The 20,185-nt window shown below is 37.1% G+C and overlaps 1 protein-coding gene across 1 annotated transcript in view; it reads left to right on the top strand.

Annotated features, from left to right (window-relative positions):
• Nucleotides 1–20,185, top strand: part of ube2f (ubiquitin-conjugating enzyme E2F (putative)) — a 79,896-nt gene that overhangs the window by 38,372 nt on the left and 21,339 nt on the right. The window contains exons 6-9 of the mRNA XM_034694123.1: nt 7,183–7,253; nt 7,470–7,527; nt 16,833–16,865; nt 20,106–20,168. Of these exons, the coding sequence (XP_034550014.1) occupies nt 7,183–7,253; nt 7,470–7,527; nt 16,833–16,865; nt 20,106–20,168 (225 nt within the window). The remainder of the gene's footprint in view (nt 1–7,182; nt 7,254–7,469; nt 7,528–16,832; nt 16,866–20,105; nt 20,169–20,185) is intronic.

Here is a 20,185-nt window from a genome sequence, read left to right on the forward strand (position 1 = left end):
TTGCAAAAGACCATAAAGGATTGGGCCATAGAGGACTGGAGTAAGGTCATCTTCTCTGATGAGTCCAATTTTCAGCTTTGCCCAACACCTGGTCGTCTAATGGTTAGACGGACACCTGGAGAGGCCTACAAGCCACAGTGTCTCGCACCCACTGTGAAATTTGGTGGAGGATCGGTGATGATCTAGGGGTGCTTCAGCAAGGCTGGAATCAGGCAGATGCGTCTTTGCGAAGGACGCCTGAATCAAGCCACGAACAAGGTTATCCTGGAAGAAAACTTGCTTCCTTCTGCTCTGAAAATGTTCCCCAACTCTGAGGATTGGTTTTTCCAGCAGGACAATGCTCCATGCCACAAAGCTAGGTCAATCAAGGTGTGGATGAAGGACCACCAGATCAAGACCCTGTCATGGCCGGCCCAATCTCCAGACCTGAACCCCATTGAAAACCTCTGGAATGTGATCAAGAGGAAGATGGATGGTCATAAACCATCAAACAAAGCTGAGCTGCTTGAATTTTTGCGCCAGGAGTGGCATAAAGTCACCCAACAGCAATGTGAAAGACTGGTGGAGAGCATGCCAAGAAGCATGAAAGCTGTGATTAAAAATCAGGGTTATTCCACCAAATATTGATTTCTGAACTCTTCCTAAGTTAAAACATTAGTATTGTGTTGTTTAAAAATGAATATGAACTTGTTTTCTTTGCATTATTTGACGTCTGAAAACACTGCATCTTTTTTGTTATTTTGACCGTCTGTCATTTTCTGCAAATAAATGCTCTAAATGACAATATTTTTATTTAGAATTTGGGAGAAATGTTGTCAGTAGTTTATAGAATAAAACAAAAATGTTCATTTTACTCAGACACATACCTAAAGTAAAATTAGAGCAACTGTTAATTTTGCAGTGGTCTCTTAATTTTTTCCAGAGCTGTATATGTGATCGATCGGTCGACTACAACATGACTTTAAAGGTGACATATCACGCTTTTTTCATCAATATATATTGGTCTAAGAGGTCCCCAAAACATGTCTTTAAAGTTTATGCTCAAAAAAACACTTTGAAATCAGATTTTGGCATGCCTGAAAAGCCCTCTTCTTCAGTCCTCCTCAGAACAGTCTGTTTTCTCTCTGACCACGCCCCCTCAGGAAGTGGATGTGCCCTCGGCTCTCCAGCACGTTGATCTAATGTTTACATGTTGGCTGAATATACACGGCTGCTCAGAGATCACGTTACTTCAACCCTCTGAATCTGATCCAGAATCTGATCCTGACGGAGAGGCGCCTGTAGCAGGACCTTTCTGAAGGATTGGTCACAGATTTAGTGTTTCTTGTTGTTTTATTTGTCAGTATGTAGACGTGTGTCTTGGTACACAGCTACGAACATGTAGCTATGTGGCTATGCTAACTAGCGCTAGCACGTATCCATGATAAATAAAGATCATCCACTAGATCTTCAAATCTGCAGATGTGGGGAGTAAAACCGACTTTTGCCAGAAAGGCAGCGGGACCTTTTCTGAAGGATTGGTCACAGATTTAGTGTTTCTTGTTGTTTTATTTGTCAGTATGTAGACGTGTGTCTTGGTACACAGCTACAGCTACAGCTATGGACATGTAGCTATGTGGCTATGCTAATTAGCTCTAGCACTTATCCATGACAAATAAAAATCATCCACTAGATCTTCAAATCTGCAGACGTGGGGAGTAAAACCGACCTTTGTGTTTATTAAGACAGCCTACAACTAGCATGCCTCCCTCCTAAGCTCCTTGTTAGCACACATTTGTGCAGGTAATGAAAAACGGGCGAGGGATTCAGTATTATTTTATACAGTCTATGGACTGAACAAGCTCCGAGCTCTGACTCCGTGACAGACCGGATATTGTTGTTACGTAACAAAAACTCTGAAAACTGACACGGCTGGTTTCACACACATTTACAGAAAGGTGGAGAAATCAGAACAGGGGCAGAATGGATTTTTTTCATTCTCGGGGGGTTTGTAGACATGCCAGGGACACATATTTCAGGTAGAGAACCATTAAAAAGTCCATTTTGCATGATATGTCACCTTTAAGATGATAACTGTGTCAGAAGGTAACAGGAAAACTAAGTCTATTAATTTTCATGGTTTTTTTGTAATATTTTTGGGCTTCTTTGCTTTTATGGATAGGACAGCTGAAGAGAGTCAGGAAATGTGGGGAGTAGAGAGAGGGGGAAGACATGCAGCACATGGTCGCGGACAGGAGTCGAACCGGTGACCTCTGCGACGAGGACTATAGGAAGATTAAATAGGCAAGGCCACCAGCGCCCCGCATTCATTGTATTTTATTTATTTTATTCATTTGTAAAGGGACCATGTACAATATTTAACATAAATGTCACAATTTGATGCATTGTACCAGAGTTAGCTTAAAGCTAATTTACATCTGCAGTACATTGGCAGGTCACAATTAAAACATCACATTGTTAAAATCCTCGCAAACACACACACACACACACACACACACACACACACACACACACACACACACACACACACACACACACACACACACACACAAAATACTGTATTTCAAGTTAAATGGCAACTACTTTAAGGCAACTACAACGGTTTATCTACTGGCTTTTAGTTTTAAGTCAAATAGCCTCAATCTGCATTCAATTGCTAAAATTTGGTCAGTTGAATAAATTATGTTACATTCAGATGTAACTTAGAAATGACATTCTTTTTATATGTCATATTTATTTAATTTAACCTTTATTTAACCTGGAATAAACCTCATTGAGATTAAAAAATCTCTTTTTCAAGAGTGTCGTGATGAGCAGCAGCAAAGTTTACAAAGTGTCTGAGGGACAAAGAGCAGCCATACATGCAAACATAGTACTAAGTAAATGTCCATGATGCATGCAAATATATTTTAACAATAAGCACAGAAAAAATATATATATCATACTAAATACTCATTGTAGTTTTACAAAAAAAATAAAAATAAAAATAAAGATTCAGGGATTATCCGCTTTGGTTATCGCTTATCTGCCATTTGAGAAGGTGTGTATATTTAATTGAACTTTGAGAATGTTTGCATCAGGTAAACAAGCATACTAACCTTCATTTTAAACTAACTTTAATGTAAACTTGGTTGTTAATGTTCAGGGATTTTTTTATGTGAGCTAATATTGCATATTGGGATAACGTCAAACGTACAAACACTTTCAGATTAACTTTTTAATGTAATTGTATAGACAGTTTTTCTTAAAGCTAGGGTTGGTAGTCACATAAAACTAGCATGAATTTGGATGTAGCATTTCCTCAGGACTCCTTCTAACCCCTCCCCCCCTCCCCTCGGAGCTCCTCCAAAACGATGCCCCCGCTCACATCCACGAGCGCCGCTGATTCACGACCATATGATGGTGACTGATTCAAAACCGGAACTCAGCACATGGTTTGTGTTTTGCACTACTTCAACTCATGTCTCACTCAGCGGTAAGAAAACACCAAAACATTCTCATAGTGAAAGTTAAAAACACAAACAAACATGAAATGTACGCTCTGCAGGAGGCGGGCAGAACGGCAGGACGGGATTTGATTGGTTTGATCATTTGGCTCCTGATGGCAGGGATTGGTTGGTGTTTTCCCAGGTTTACTCCGGCTGTAGATAGCGGCTTTTTTTTACCTCTTTTTTAAGAACACATTATGTATTGATTACCATCAGGACAAAGATCATTTTAACCAGTATAACAAAAAGTGGATCTAAATCTGAAAACCAACCCCAGCTTTAAGTGTAATCAGACTGTTATTTCCAACTCTCAAACTGAGCACAAATAAGAAACCCTGCGTGGCTGGACAAACTGTAAAAGTCACAGAGGGGAATAGATCCTCACAGACACAGACCGCACAGGAGCGTCCATGTTGACCAAACACATCAAACACACCATCTGTCAACACTGGAGTTTTGAGGACTACTGTATCTATCACGACTGAACGGTCAGAAAAACATACAACAAAACAGTTAAGGAGGGAAACACACTTCAAAAAGACAAATATTTGCAGCACATCACCACAGAGTGATATGCTGTATGTGATGAATATGTTTGGAGAGATCCAGGCAGCGTCAGTGCTGTAACAGCTGAACATCCCACCCACTGCTAAGGTTTCTGCCTGCTTTAAAGAAGTCATTTGATGCATATATTTCTTCTCATTGTCCCTGAATCCTATTTAAGCCATTTGCTCCAGAACTTAGTCAGAGCCATCTACTACAGTCATCGGAGCTAGGGCTTTATTTATTTTCAAATTTCATCCCCCTGTTCCATTTTCTTTCCTTCTTTGTATGAGTTGTGTATCTTTATAGAAAAAATGTGCAAAAAATGTTTGGAATGAATTGCTGCAGCCAATCATTGAAAATACCACTGAAGTGTATGTGAGAGCACTTCTGCAGAATACCTACGATGGGAAGACAAGTTTTACCTTGGAGAGGCTCTTTAAAACACTCTGAGCAAGTCAGAAATCTTGGTGTAATTTTAGACTCCGAATTCAACTTTGAGTACCACATTACCAATATAACAAGAGCATCATTTTACCATTTGAAAAAGATCTCCAAACTATGATCATTCATATTCCAAACTGATGCAGAGAAATTAGTCCATGCATTCATTTCAACCCGGCTAGATTATTGTACCGCACTGTACGCAGGTCTATCCAAACACTCCATAGCACGGCTCCAGCTCCTTCAGAACACAGCGGCTAGAATCCTGACACACACAAGAGCATTTAAACATACAGTATCACCCCGGTTCTCAAAGCACTTCATTGGCTCCCAGTTCAATACAGAATCACTTTCAAAATCATACCACTAGTCCATAAAGCACTCAATGGTTCAGCTCCCCAGTACATCTCTGACTTGCTCACAGTGTATAACCCGACCTGGATCCTTAGGTCAGCAGGTGGAAGACTTTTAACAATACCCAGAGTCAAATCAAAGTCTGGTGGAGGGGCCTTTAGTTACTGTGGTCCTTCTCTCTGGAACAAACTGCCTGCTGACCTCAAGTCCATCACTACTGTCTCCACTTTAAAAAAAATGACTCAAAACATATTTATTTTCTGAAGCGTATGAATGATTTAATGAGTGTTGTGACTGGCTGCATGTGTTTTATGTATGTTGGGTATATTGTTTTTATTAGGGATGTAAGGATATATCGCAAGATGGTAAAAAATCCATTCAAATAAGGGTGGATTAAAATCAATTCAACAAAATTTGCATCTGGATATTATTTTTAAACATTAGAAGGCGCTATCTGTATTATACTCCGCTTGTTCAACATCATGAAGTCTCTTGCTGCTCTCTCGTCACTCACTGAGTGGAGGTGTTTTAAGTTTAAACAAGCGGCAAACTCCGGTCTCAAACGATGAAGCCAATGCGGAAGTGATATAAACTGCAATACATCGAAAATCCGCTTGAGGCTGGCTGCAGAAACACCGGAAACCACATAGATATGAATGGGAAAAAGACGATCTTTGCAGCATTAATAAACATGTTTACAGCCTGGTTCAAAAAACGGCTTGGCCCTACAACGCTAATCTCTCTAATGGCATACACTGTACGGGGGGTGAATTTTTTTCTAACGTGACGGTTAAGAAGATATTAAGATTATGAGTTTTGCCCAAATAAGGACATGACTGACGTGACTCCCGGTCGGGAACACACAGCCATTGGCTAAGAGACTCACACTACGTCACACTCTGCCTAGTTGAGTTCCGCATTACCAATATGGCTGCTGCCGTCGATTTGCTTCAAAACAGCTCTCAGGAACAGATGGGTGACGTCACGGATACTACGTCCATATTTTTTACAGTCTATGAGTTTAAAGCATGTTTCAGAATCAGCTGACTGAAGGTGTTGCTCACAGCGGAGACGCTCAGCTGGGGGCTGAGCTGAGTGACAGGTCTCCACGAGCACTTTTTTTCTGTACAGGCTGTGCTCCCGGGTGACACCTGACCGCGTTTCAATGTTTATTTTTCTAAATAAGAAGGAGAAAACTGGACACTGAGTTCAAAATCTGATCCTGTTCAGGTGTCCTGTTGCAGTAAATCCACATGTTGTAATCTGAGTCTTCACTCTATGACCATGCGTCCACAGAGATTATTTATAAGCCTGCTCCTCACGTTGATATTCAGCCTGTTAACATTTTGAACACCTCAATATGATGGTAGCTGTTTAATACTGTCAGTAATATACACTGTGTCATGAAGGAACATTTGATTCAGGGGGAAAAAACACATTTGGGCAGTATTTTTGACGTTCACGTTTTTTTAATGATTAAATGATAATTGATCGTTAAAATTTCCAAAGATTGATCACAGAAAATACTTGAGATGTACATCCCTAATTTAAAGAGATTGACCTTATTTGTTTTAATATTTAATACTTTCATTTGGGATTGTTCACTTTCCATTTCTCTATAATTGTTATGAAATTTTCCAACAAGGTATTTTTGTACGGGGATTTCAGTATGTAAGTTAATGAAAAAAAAAGTGTGCAGTGGTTTTATTTGAGTTACAACACACCTTAAAAATGAAAAAGGATGACTTTGTTTACAAAGAAATATAAGAGAACAAATATATATACCAACTCTCCATATCTGAGAATTGAAATAAAGTAATAGTTATTTAAATTTTGAGTTCAATCCAGTTTTCTTGAACATCGTTAGAGAATCGTATCGTGAACCAAAATTCGGGATTTGAATCGAATCGTGGGTTGAGTGTATCCTTACATCCCTTTTTAATTCTCTGTGTAAAGCACATTGAGCTTACGTTTAATGAAATGTGCTTCATAAATAAAATTGCTACTGCTAAATTGCTCCTCTGCCTGTTCGATCATTATGTACTTTTTGAAGAATGCTGTTTTAAAACATCAGAGAAATAATCCCATGAATGTTTTATGATGGAGTAGTTCACCTGTTTATGTTTTAGTTATAGTGTTACCTTGTCTGCCTACATAGCTACATGATAGGAGATACCAGCACAGAGTTGAAAACTTTTACCTTGATGATGAGCACTTCATGTTAAAAGCTCAGCTTGTGATTTCAGTTGTTTGCAACAGCATCAAAGGCACAGTTATCTTTATTCATCTCTCTCTCTCTCTCTCTCTCTCTCTCTCTCTCTCTCTCTCTTTTCTTTGTTTCTTAAATTTCCAGCCTCCAAAAGTGAGATGTCTGACCAGAATATGGCATCCTAATATCACAGAGAATGGAGAGATCTGTTTGAGGTAATATGGACTGCACTTTCTTCAGATCCTTTTATAACACAACTTCTTCTCTTTCTCTCAAATGTTTCTATTTTCAGTTTATGCAACAGCATCAATTTCCTGCTGATTTACTGGAAATAGGAGAAAGTACTCCAATCAGCAGAAATGTATTCACTCACAAAGTTTAAAAAAAAGTGATGGGAAATCAAATGTAATGAGTGCATTGTTTTCATGCAGCTTATTGCGGGAACATTCTATTGACGGCACAGGCTGGGCCCCCACCAGAACACTAAAGGTAATACAAATGTTTGTTAATTAATGAATGTGCCATCATAACATAAAATATTCACTTTTTTTTTTACAGCTGTCTGTCAGATGTTTTGAAGATTTATTCTACCTCTGCTTATTCTGATAATACAAGCATGAGTCTCAGTATTTATCTTGATTTTTTCTGTCTAAATTTTGGATGGTTTATTGAATCTAAAAGGATAATTCGAAGTTACCTTTTGTGTAATAGTGATGGTTTGAATTGTTATTACAGCACCTATAACCTTTCTCTCAGAATCAACAACAGTAGCATGTCACAATGATCAAATCTCACTAAAACAAAGAAGCCGTCTCAAACATCGTCACATTGTTTCACTCTTGTACTCTGATTATCTTTAGTGCTGAATGAATGAAACCAACTGATTCAAAAACCTTGAACACAAAAACACAAAAGATATTATTCCTTGACCCATGTTGTGACCAAGAAGCAAACTCCGGCACTGAGAATTGAAGCCAATGCAAAAGTGTTAAAAATGCAGTTCATCGAGTGTCCGCTTGAGGCTGGCTCCGGAAGTACAGGAAACCACATACACATCCATTCAACAAAGACGATCTTTACAGCAGAAATAAACATGTTTACAGCCTGGTTCAAAAAACAAGTGTAGCATGGATAGCTCATTTCTCTATCGGCACACACTGTACGGGGGGTGAATTATTTCATAACGCAGCAATTTCTAAGATATTAAGATTACAAGGTTTCCATTACGAGAGGCACAGCTGACTTGATTGACAGGCGGGAACACTGTAGCTGTTGACTAGGAGGCTCAAAGTCCACCTCTTTACCTCACATTCGTTCAACAGCAGGTATGTTGTGTTCAACATTTCCAATATGGCTCCCGCCACCGATTGGTCTCAAAACAGTGCTTCAGAAACAGATGGGTGATGTCACGGATACTACGTCCATATTCATACAGTCTATGGTTGTGACCCTGCAAACAGACTGAAGCGTCATCTCTGTCATAAAGTACATTGTATTCCCAAGCTTTTGAATAAACCAATGTCTGCATAAAGCTCCTTAAAGTAACAGAAACCTGTGACCCTGACTTAAATTGGCTGTAATCTTGTAAGAAAGCCTACTTTCTGTTTAAATCTTGAAGTTGTTGTTTGCAACAGGAGAAATAGATCAGTTTTCACACATTGGGTCATTTAAAGCACAAACAAGCATGGCAATCTCTGACATTAAACCTCCTTAAAATTCCACCTCTTTCTTCCCCTTCTTAAACTCAAAAAATGGTGGTTCAAGACATACAGCCAATTGCTGCTGAACAAACACTGTGAAATCCTCTTTGGACGCAATGAATAATCTTTCGCAGAGCCATGCTAGATAAACTTCCCAACAAAAGGCTTTCAGCTGTACATAAAAGAGTGCCTTGACTTCTTAAGCTGTATCCTTCGCTCAGTTCAGAACGATTTGCAAGTGATGTGTGAAGAATAAAGCAAGGACGTCCTCTGCTATACCTATTCAAGATGTTCTCTGAAATTATACTTGAGAGAAACTAAGGGCTTGATTCACAGAAGACTTGCGTTACACTTGTGCATTTGAGGCAAAGTGACTCGACCTAATTCAAAAAGTGTGCAATAAGCACCACAAACTGCGCTGTGCCACAAACAGGGTCTCTGTGCACCAGTGCTGTTTGCACCATAGACTGTATAAATAATGTAGTATCTGTGACATCACACATCTGTTTCTGAAGCACTGTTTTGAGGCCAATTGTCGGCGGAAGCCATATTGAAAATGTTGAACACAACATAACTTCTGTTGAGAGTGTGACGTATAGAGGCGGGCTTTGAACCTCCTTGCCAACAGCTACAGTGTTCCCGCCTGTCAATCAAGTCAGCTGTACCTCTCGTAATGGAAAACTTGGAATCTTAATATCTTTAAAATTGCAGCGTTATGAAATAATTCACCCCCCGTACAGTGTGTGCTGATCGAGAAATGCACTATCCAGACTACACTCCTTATTTGAACCAGGCTGTAACATGTTTATTTCTTCTGTAAAGATGGTCTTTGTTGAATGGGTGTGTATGTGGTTTCTGATACTTCCAGGGCCAGCCTCAAGAGGACACTCGATGAACTGCAATTTTTAGCACTTCCGCATGGGCTTCAATTCTCGCAGCAACTGGAACCGAATGGAAGCTAGGCTATCATCTGCTACAGATGGGGCTAAAAGTGCGAATATATGTAGTGCATGTATAAATATGTGCATATTGCTAGTACTTTCCTGTATAATTGGAATCTTTTTCTGAGGATTGATGGCCCTCCTTCCCCCAGCACCAGATTTACAGGTTTAAAGAGCCATCCAGTAAATCCTCTTTGAGTACCTCTTTTGTTTTCTTCCAGCACCTCTCTTGAGGTTGTTGTCAGGATTTCTCTCATCCTTCAGAGTTCTCCTTCTACTTATGAGTTAGTGTCAGTCCAGACTCTTCTTCTTCTTCTTCTGCCTCATTTCTTGTGCTGTTTTGCACATGTCGTCTTCCTCCGTTTTCAGAGAAAGCCATATCCTGCTGTTCCTTTTTGCACAGATAGAAGAACATCGTCTACATAATGGAAACAGTCAAACTGCATTTTCAATGCAATGTCATCTTGACACATTTAGTCTCCACATGACTGAACACATTATGTTTCACTCTGCATGATTTCAATCACATGATACATCAAGAAGAAAATGTCTTTTCTAGGAAAACATGGAAAAAACAAATTGTTTTTTCATATCCGTTTCCTTTATTTGAAGTAAAAAGAAGCTCCAATGTGATTGCATTCTGTCTGTGGTGAGACCTAATATGCTTCCATTGTATAACACATCTGAAATCCTAATTTGATTCAACACAGCCTTAAGAACCTACTCAGAAATCGTATTGAGCCAGCAAAAAGTGTTTTGAATTCCCTCCACCTTCGACATAAACATACAGCATTAGACATCTTAAAGGCAGCACACTTGGTTTATCTGTTTAACACATAATTACTCAGCAGTGTATTCAGTTATGATCATTTAATAAAACTTAGAAAGAAAGTGAACTTTCAGGTTGTTTTTATCGTTCCTATAGGTACAGTGATGGAGTTAACTCTTCAACTTAATCACTCTAAAACTGCAGTCAAAGTATTCACATGCAGGATCCTAACTTTTCAAATATCTGAGTTTATTGAAGAGTTATTGTTGCTGTCCGGATGCAAATGTAACTTCTGAATAAAAGGCCTTATGAGCGCTTGTTTTTAAAGAAGCACACTTTTTGGGCCATTTTAATCAATTTGACTGATAATTGCTTTGATCAGAGAACTAGCTTGAGGGCATGAAATTAATCAGTGAAAATGTTCCACAGAGAGTTCAACTGTGGAGAACTCTGGTGAACTTTGGTTTATTCAAAGGAGCATCATTCATCACTCGCAAGCTGTCTCATGTGAGCTAATTTTAAGAGGACACAGAGACCTAAACTTCAGTTTATTAATGTAATGATAGGCCATATTTACAATGATATCATTATCCGTGAAGAATGAATCTGCTTCAGCTGAGCCATTTTGATTTCACAAATGACCGTCAACAGCAAGGACTCGATCAAAAAGAAGCCCACATTAGACTCCAGGCAAAGACACGTTATATTTGGAGTGACGGGGAGATTGTATCTTTGTACTTCACAGGCTTTCTGAAATTCTCAGAGCTACGTGGACCCCGGCATAGGCTACTTTGTCGATTCGACACAGAAGTATAAATCAGCCTTTAGGGGAGGGCAAAACTTCACCTCATGTTATTTGTCGTGGTTTGACACCAAGATTTAGTTGTGAATTTATTATAAAGACATGCAACAAATATTCACCCTGATATATTGTGACAAAAGCTGTCATGTTTGGGTTTATAACACACACCAACAGCAAACTTAACGTACTGAATTTCACTCCCTTCTTCAGAAACGGTCTAAATTCCTTTGTTTGCTGGATTCAGTCGCAAAAGTGAGTGAAAGGAGGTTTTAAAAAAACCTCATGATGCTGATATGAATGTTTGTTAACCTCAGAAGTTTTGCAGAAGTTTCTTGGGGAAATGATTTGCTCATATAAAGAGACTATGACAGAAAAAACACCTTTTGTTCTGATTATACAAACATCATTATTTTTTTTAAGATTCACTCCGATTCCCTCACAAACTGCACAACAAGCCACTGATATCTACTGTGAACCTCTGAATAAATTTACCTTACATCTGCTTAGAGCAGAAGCAAAATACAAGAGACAGGAGGGTTATCAACTCTGGTCACTGTTGTCACGTTGCAGTCTTATTATCAGTTTTTTTAACACCTTATGCAGCCGATGTGGCAGCGGATTGTGACAGGCGTGTAGAAGCCATTTCATCACCTGTGAGATTTGGTAACTTTTTTTCCCCTCTCGCTGCTGAAGTTGGAGACATTGCACTTGCAAACCAAGTCCCAAATTTTATTTTTCTGCTTTCTGTTACTGAAATTTACCATTTTTACTCTGTAAGAGTAAATCTGCTCAACTCTGTACATGTGTAGTTGATTTGAAAAACAGTTGGGACCAAGCGTAGAAATCGTGTGTTGTTTTTTGTAGGACATGCATATAAAAGATGTGAGTGCTAACCCCGTAAAGTCAGCATGTGTTATTATGTGGGGTTACTTTTATATAACTATTTTTCTCTGACACATATACTGCATATCAGACAAATATAGACACATTTCTTTCATGATGTTCTTCAGCATCAACTGTGTACACTTGCTGTTTTAAATCCTTCAAATACTTTCTGTGGTTCTAAATTCTAAGAAGGCACAGCGGGAAAGTAGCTTTGCATGCTGATTAGGTTCTTATCTGTGTGCATGTTTGTATTTGTTGAAGCAATAATAACCAATGAGCACACAGTCAGGCTTACAGAACACACTCTGGTGTTACAGATTACATGTCATTGGCATGAATTCATTTCTTATGTTTTATTGTCCACATACATGAATTGAAGCTGCTGTATGTGCTCACTGTAAAGCTGAGATGAAAGCACAGCAAGCTTGGGAAGGCTTACAGCTTAGGCATGGGGAGGGGGGGTATTGTGGTGGAAACTTGGATGTTTTTGTGTGTCAGGGAGTGTCACTGTAGGTGCACACAATATGTGAGAAAAGGTAAGTACTGTAGCTGTGAGTCAGAAAGGATTGTGTTAGTGTTTGAGTGGGTGATGATGTCCCTCTTTGCTGGTCACCACTTGTCTCCTCTTCAGCCCACACACACCCCCACACACTGTATCATGCAAAATACCATTTCCAAACAGACTTATATGGTCAATTCAACACAAATTTCATCTGCAAAACATTAAATACAAAATAAGTTTAAAAAGTACAGCTTTGACTGATTTGATCATTTGCTGTTATATACATAAAAAACTTAGTTCCACTTTTTCTCTGAATTATGACAGGTAAACTTTTTCAATGTATGTCCGTAGCTTGTGTATATGTGTCCGCATATTCTTTAGAAGAGAACAAACCCATCGCTGAAGGACTGTGATAATATCAGCTTAAAAACACATTATTTTATTGTAGGACTAAAAAACTTTTCAAACAAATTTTGTGTTAGAAACTGAACTCCCAAAAAGAAGTGTGAATCCACAGAGTGTTGAAACTGAATAGGGTCAGTTTTTCACTTTGTTGTTAATGCAGACCTCCATGATGCATTGCATAAAAGGGGAAAGTGCAAAGTATAGTATAGTATGGTATTGTGTATCGTATAGTTCCTTATAGTATATCATATCGTATCATTTCATATCGTTTCCTTTCTTATCATATTGTTTTGCATTGATCATATCCTATCCTATCTAACATATCGTTTCTTGTCGTATTGTATCAATCATATTGTACCCTGTCATATAATTTTGTATCATATCATATAATTCGTTATCATTTCGTATAATCTATTATCATTTCGTATCGTATTGTATAATATCATATCATTTCTTATCATTTCATATCGTATTGTATAATATCATATCATTTCTTATCATTTCATATCGTATTGTATCGTATAATTTATTATCATTTCGTATTGTATCATATCATTTATTATCATTTCGTTTCGTATTGTTTCGTATAATTTCTTATCATTTCATATCGTATTGTATCGTATCATAATTTATTATAATTTTGTATCGTATCATATAATTTATTATAATTTTGTATCGTATCATATAATTTATTATAATTTCGTATCGTATCATATAATTTATTATCATTTTGTATCGTATCATATAATTTATTATCATTTTGCATCGTATCATATAATTTATTATCATTTCGTATCGTATCATATAATTTATTATCATTTTGTATCGTATCATATAATTTATTATCATTTCGTATCGTATCATATAATTTATTATCATTTCGCATCGTATCATATAATTTATTATCATTTTGTATTGTATTGTTTCGTATAATTTATTATCATTTCATATCATATAATTTATTTATTATCATTTCTTATTGTATCATATAATTTATTATCATTTTGTATTGTATCATATCATTTATTATCATTTCGTTTCGTATTGTTTCGTATAATTTCTTATCATTTCATATCGTATTGTATCGTATCATAATTTATTATCATTTTGTATCGTATCATATAATTTATTATAATTTCGTATCGTATCATATAATTTATTATCATTTTGCATCGTATCATATAATTTATTATCATTTTGCATCGTATCATATAATTTATTATCATTTTGTATCGTATCATATAATTTATTATCATTTTGTATCGTATCATATAATTTATTATCATTTCGTATCGTATCATATAATTTATTATCATTTTGTATCGTATCATATAATTTATTATCATTTCGCATCGTATCATATAATTTATTGTCATTTTGTATTGTATTGTTTCGTATAATTTATTATCATTTCATATCATATAATTTATTTATTATCATTTCGTATTGTATCATATAATTTATTATCATTTTGTATCGTATCATATAATTTATTATCATTTCGCATCGTATCATATAATTTATTGTCATTTTGTATTGTATTGTTTCGTATAATTTATTATCATTTCATATCATATAATTTATTTATTATCATTTCGTATTGTATCATATAATTTATTATCATTTTGTATTGTATCATATAATTTAGTATCATTTCGTATCGTATTGTTTCGTATAATTTATTATCATTTCATATCGTATTGTATCGTATCATAATTTATTATCATTTCATATCGTATTGTATCGTATCATAATTTATTATCATTTCATATCGTATTGTATCGTATCATAATTTATTATCATTTCGTATCCTATCATATAATTTATTATCATTTCGTATCGTATTGTATCGTATAATTTATTATCATTTCGTATCATATAATTTATTATCATTTCATTTCGTATTGTATCGTATCATAATTTATCATCATTTCGTATCCTATCATATAATTTATTATCATTTCGTATCGTATTGTATCGTATAATTTATTATCACTTCGTATCATATAATTTATTATCATTTCATATCGTATTGTATCGTATCATAATTTACTATCATTTCGTATCCTATCATATAATTTGTTATCATTTCGTATCGGTTCGTATAATCTATTATCATTTCATATCGTATTGTATAATATCATATAATTTATTATCATTTCGTATGGTATTGTATCATATAATTTATTATCATTTTGTGTTGTATCATATCATTTATTATCATTTCGTATCGTATTGTTTCGTACAATTTCTTATCATTTCATATCGTATTGTATCGTATCATAATTTATTATCATTTTGTATCGTATCATATAATTTATTATCATTTCATATTGTATCATAATTTATTATCATTTCGTATCGTATTGTATCGTATCATATAATCTATTATCATTTCGTATCGTATTGTATCGTATCATATAATCTATTTTCATTTCGTATCGTATTGTATAGTATCATATAATTTAATATCATTTTGTATCGTATTGTATAGTATCATATAATTTAATATCATTTTGTATCGTATTGTATAGTATCATATAATCTATTATCATTTTGTATCGTATTGTATAGTATCATATAATTTAATATCATTTTGTGTCGTATCGTGTGAAACTGTTCCAAAAAGTTTTTGCGTACTCTAAAGTAAAAGTCTACAAAACATTCTGAGGATTTACTGTAAAGTTTCAGCAGTTACTTTCCAAAGTTGCAGTTTGTCTCACATTCACTGTCAGGTTTGTTGCATAATTTAGTTTCAATTTGAAATTAAAATGTGTGCCAAAACAAAATAGCATGACTAGGGTGTAGAGAATTAGGATGTTTGGTTAAATTAACAAAAAAATCAACATCATAAACTTTACCTCTGGCATGCAAGATCAAGTCTGTTCTTTTAAATGTCTCTTGGAAGAACACCAAATTTGACTTTGTGTAAAACATTCTGTAGTCATTACAAATGATGCTTCTCAGGACAGGCTGATTCAACCAGTGGATTGATTTACTTCAGCCATAATCAGACATATACAAACTTTGTTTTTTTAGATTAGTCCATACAACACTACAAAAGACGATGACATATAACAGCCAAGATTAGTATAATTTAATATTATGTCACGCAGTCGGAAAAACGAACGTTTTCCTTGTTGCTGTTTATCCAAATACCCAAAGTCCAAAGCTTCTTTTCATTACAGAATTGAATGAAGTACAAGTGTGTTGAATGAATGGAATATAATTGAATGGAAGCCCAGAAAACATTAACATGAAATTGTCAATCTAACAGTACTTTGTAGCAGCTTCCAGTGAATTACAGCTCCCATTTTCAGTCATTTGTACTATGTCTTCAGCATGGCCCTGCTGGAGTCTTCCTCTAAGCAGAGTGAGGGATAGTGAAGGCTGTAATCTGCAGTGGTTAAAGGCCATTATGAGGCTGCCTCTGTTTTTCCAAACACAGAGCTGTCAGACCTGCTCTAGGCTCTTAGCCTATATGCTCAAGCTTTACAGGAGGGGCTATTTTTATCTTGATTTTAAATGTTCATAATGTTGGGGAGGTGTTTCGGGCATGGCCGTCCATCTGGGAGGAGGCCACGGGGGAAGACCCAGGACACGCTGGCGAGAGTTTATCTCTCAGCTGGACTGGGAAGGCCTTGGTATCCTCCCAGAAGAGCTGGTGGAAGTGACCGGGGAGAGGAGTGTCTGGGCTCTGATGTATTGTGCTTGTGCTGAGTCTTAACTGTAACAATATTTGACTTCTTGTGCTGATGAGTGTCTTTCTTTTCTCTCTCTCTCTCTCCAGGATGTCGTGTGGGGTCTGAACTCCTTATTCACTGTGAGTTCTGCTTGTTTTGACTTTATAAAGTGGATATGTTGTTAGAAATAAAACAACCTCACTTCTTATTTTTCCTTTGCTTGTCAAAGCCCAGTTTCTAGGTGAGATCTAACAAGGTTTAATTGTTATCAGGCAAGGGAAGGCAAGTTTATTTATACTGCATATTTCATTAAAAAGGGGAATTCAAAGTGCTTCACACACCATAAACAACGACATTTAAAAATCATGAAAACAGAGTCAGGGTTCCCACGCGTCCTGGAAAACCTGGAAAACCTGGAAAACCTGGAAAACCTGGAAAACCTGGAAAACAGTTTTCCAGTACTGGAAAACACCTGGAAATGGGAGAAAAAGTGAAATGTCCTGGAAAATCCCATATAGTCCTGGAAAATTATTCCAACATGGCTGCGTGCGACCTGACCCGATTAACAAAACACATCCCCATTCATTGAAAGCTGAGCGCACGCTGTGCTGGAAAAGACAGACACTGCACAACTTTTTTCACATCTTTTCTCCTTCACTTCATAATCATGCATTCACAGAAAACGGGGGTATAGTGTTTATGTTTTATGGTACATTTGGCTCAATTACTGTACTCTAGCTCAGTTGTTCTCAAAGTGGGGTCCTGGGACCCCTGGGGGTCTGCGAACCATAGCGTTCGGGTGTGAAATAATTTGAATACATTTCTAATAAATTATAAAATTGTGCTGTGTCATTACGAAACAGCATACACCATTGTTATACCATTTGGTGTCTGAAGGGATATGTGAGTCTTGTTACTGTTAATTTTCTGAAAGTGTTTAACATCAGTTACTTGAAAAGTATAAATGTTGTCATGTTGAGTCCACAAGGAATGAAATGTCCCTCTGTTTTAAAGTATACAAGTGGGATTTACTTGATTCAAATTAAAGTGTTATCTGTTTATCACTATGGTACAGGTCTGAAGTATTTACATTGATACGTTTTACAATACAAATAGTTCCAAGGGCATCTAAGAGTGCAAATGGTAGTAAGCATGTGCTTTAGTGATGGGAAGTTGGGCTCTTTTCAGAGAGCCGGCTCTTTTGACTCGGCCCCCAAAGAAGAGCCGGCTCTTTCGACTCTCGAACGGCTCTTAATTTAGGATCTTTTGTAGCCGTATGTTTAACCTTAACTTTGAAAAAACTAATGGTTTGTTTTGAAAACCCTTTTACGTAAGTTTTTTTATGAGAAGACTTATAATTGACCAATTGTGTGCATTTATTCTGTTACAAAATCATTCTCACCCTGATCCTAGGGTTAGGGTTGTGATTAGGGTTAGGGTTGTGATTAGGGTTAGGGTTATGATTAGGGTTAGGGTTGTGATTAGGGTTAGGGTTATGATTAGGGTTAGGGTTATGATTAGGGTTAGGGTTGTGATTAGGGTTAGGGTTATGATTAGGGTTAGGGTTATGATTAGGGTAGGGTTGTGATTAGGGTTAGGGTTGTGATTAGGGTTAGGGTTATGATTAGGGTTAGGGTTATGATTAGGGTTAGGGTTGTGATTAGGGTTAGGGTTAGGGTTAGGATTAGGATTAGGGTTAGGATTAGGGTTAGGAGTATGATTAGGGTTGGGGTTAGGGTTAGGATTAGGGTTAGGATAAGGGTTAGGGTTAGGATAAGGGTTAGGGTTGTGATTAGGGTTAGGGTTGTGATTAGGGTTAGGGTTATGATCAGGGTTAAGGTTAGGGGTAGGTTTAGAACCAGAACTAAACTTAAGCATACAGAACCAGAACCAAACTCATGCAAACAGAACCGGAATCAAACTCAACCAAAACCGAACCAGAACCGAACTAGACCCGTACCAGAACCGAACCAGAACCCTACCAGAACTGAACCAGAACCAAACCAGAGCCGAACCAGAACAAAACCGAACCAGAACCGAAGCAGAACCAAACCAAATCGAACCAGAACCGAACCACAACCGTACCAGAACTGAACCAGAACCAAACCAGAACCGGAACCGAACCAGAACCGAACCAGAACCGTACCAGAACCGTACCAGGACCGAACCAGAACCAAACCAGACTTGAACCAGAACCAAACCAGAACCAAACAAGACCCGAACCAGAACTGAACCAGAACCATACCAGAACTGAACCAGAACCGAAGAAGAACCGTACCAGAACCGAACCAGGACAATACCAGAACCGAACCGAATCAGAACCGAACCAGAACCGTACCAGAACCGAACCAGAACCGAGTTGGCTCAGACTACAACAAGTGGATTTACTGCAACAAGAGAACTGAACAGAAACCCATTTTAGACTCAGTGTCTCAGACCTGTCACTCAGCTACAGCCCCCAGCTGAGCGTCTCCACTGTGAGCAACACCTTCAGTCAGCTGATTCTGAAACATGCTTTAAACGTCAAACACCTCCCTGATAGCTGAGTATATAAGAGACCACTAAATGTTTGTTCCATGTGATATAAAACCTAAACAGAAAAATGTGTTCCAGTAAGTTCTTAACAACCAATTCATCGATAGTCGATTAATTGTTGACATCCCTAGTGTGAATACATCGACTTGTTTTTGCTAAAGAACATCAAATACAAGAGATGCTCAGAGGACTGCATATTGTGAATAGAATGAAACATTGCTTTCAGATATCAAAATAATGAGTGTCAGGTCAGATGTTAAAAAAAGGCAGAAGTAAAGACAAATTTATCAGCATTTTGGATTCAGAGTAAGAAGTTTAAAGTCCTCAGATTAATTAGTGCAGTAGTTGAAAGTTCAATCTTGCATGGATACATCATCGATTTCTTTTTTAGAAACTTCCCCGGGTCAGAACTGTGTTCATGAAGATAATGGTGATGTTAATCTGCATCGATGTGTGGTCCTGCCCTGAATCTTACCTCTTAATCAGGAAACAACCTCTCGGGCCATCCTCCTATTATCTCTCCAAAAACACTTTTCTTCTTGTTGTGCACAGCCTCTCTAACAGAGCTGCATAATTAGGCCTTTGTGTTTGCTGCAGTTGCAGAATCCGGGGTGACATTGCAGACAGCAAATAGTGCTGAAGTTGGAAGATTAGCTTTTTCTTATTGGAAAACAAGATTTGAACCACGGGAAAAAAGTATTGCACCCTGGAAAGTTGTCCGATACAATGAGCAAGCATTTGAGATGCAGCCAAAATCAATCATGTTTTCTCCCTTCACTTTTACAACCATTACCTGAAGTCTTATCTTCTCTCTTTCTCTGCCTCTGCCTCTGCCTCTTCTCCAGGACCTTTTGAACTTTGACGACCCGTTGAATATCGATGCAGCAGAACATCATCTGAGAGACAAGGTAAATCACTTTGGCTT

This window comes from Notolabrus celidotus, chromosome 10 (genome assembly GCF_009762535.1).
Source record: "Notolabrus celidotus isolate fNotCel1 chromosome 10, fNotCel1.pri, whole genome shotgun sequence".
Taxonomy (NCBI): domain Eukaryota; kingdom Metazoa; phylum Chordata; class Actinopteri; order Labriformes; family Labridae; genus Notolabrus; species Notolabrus celidotus.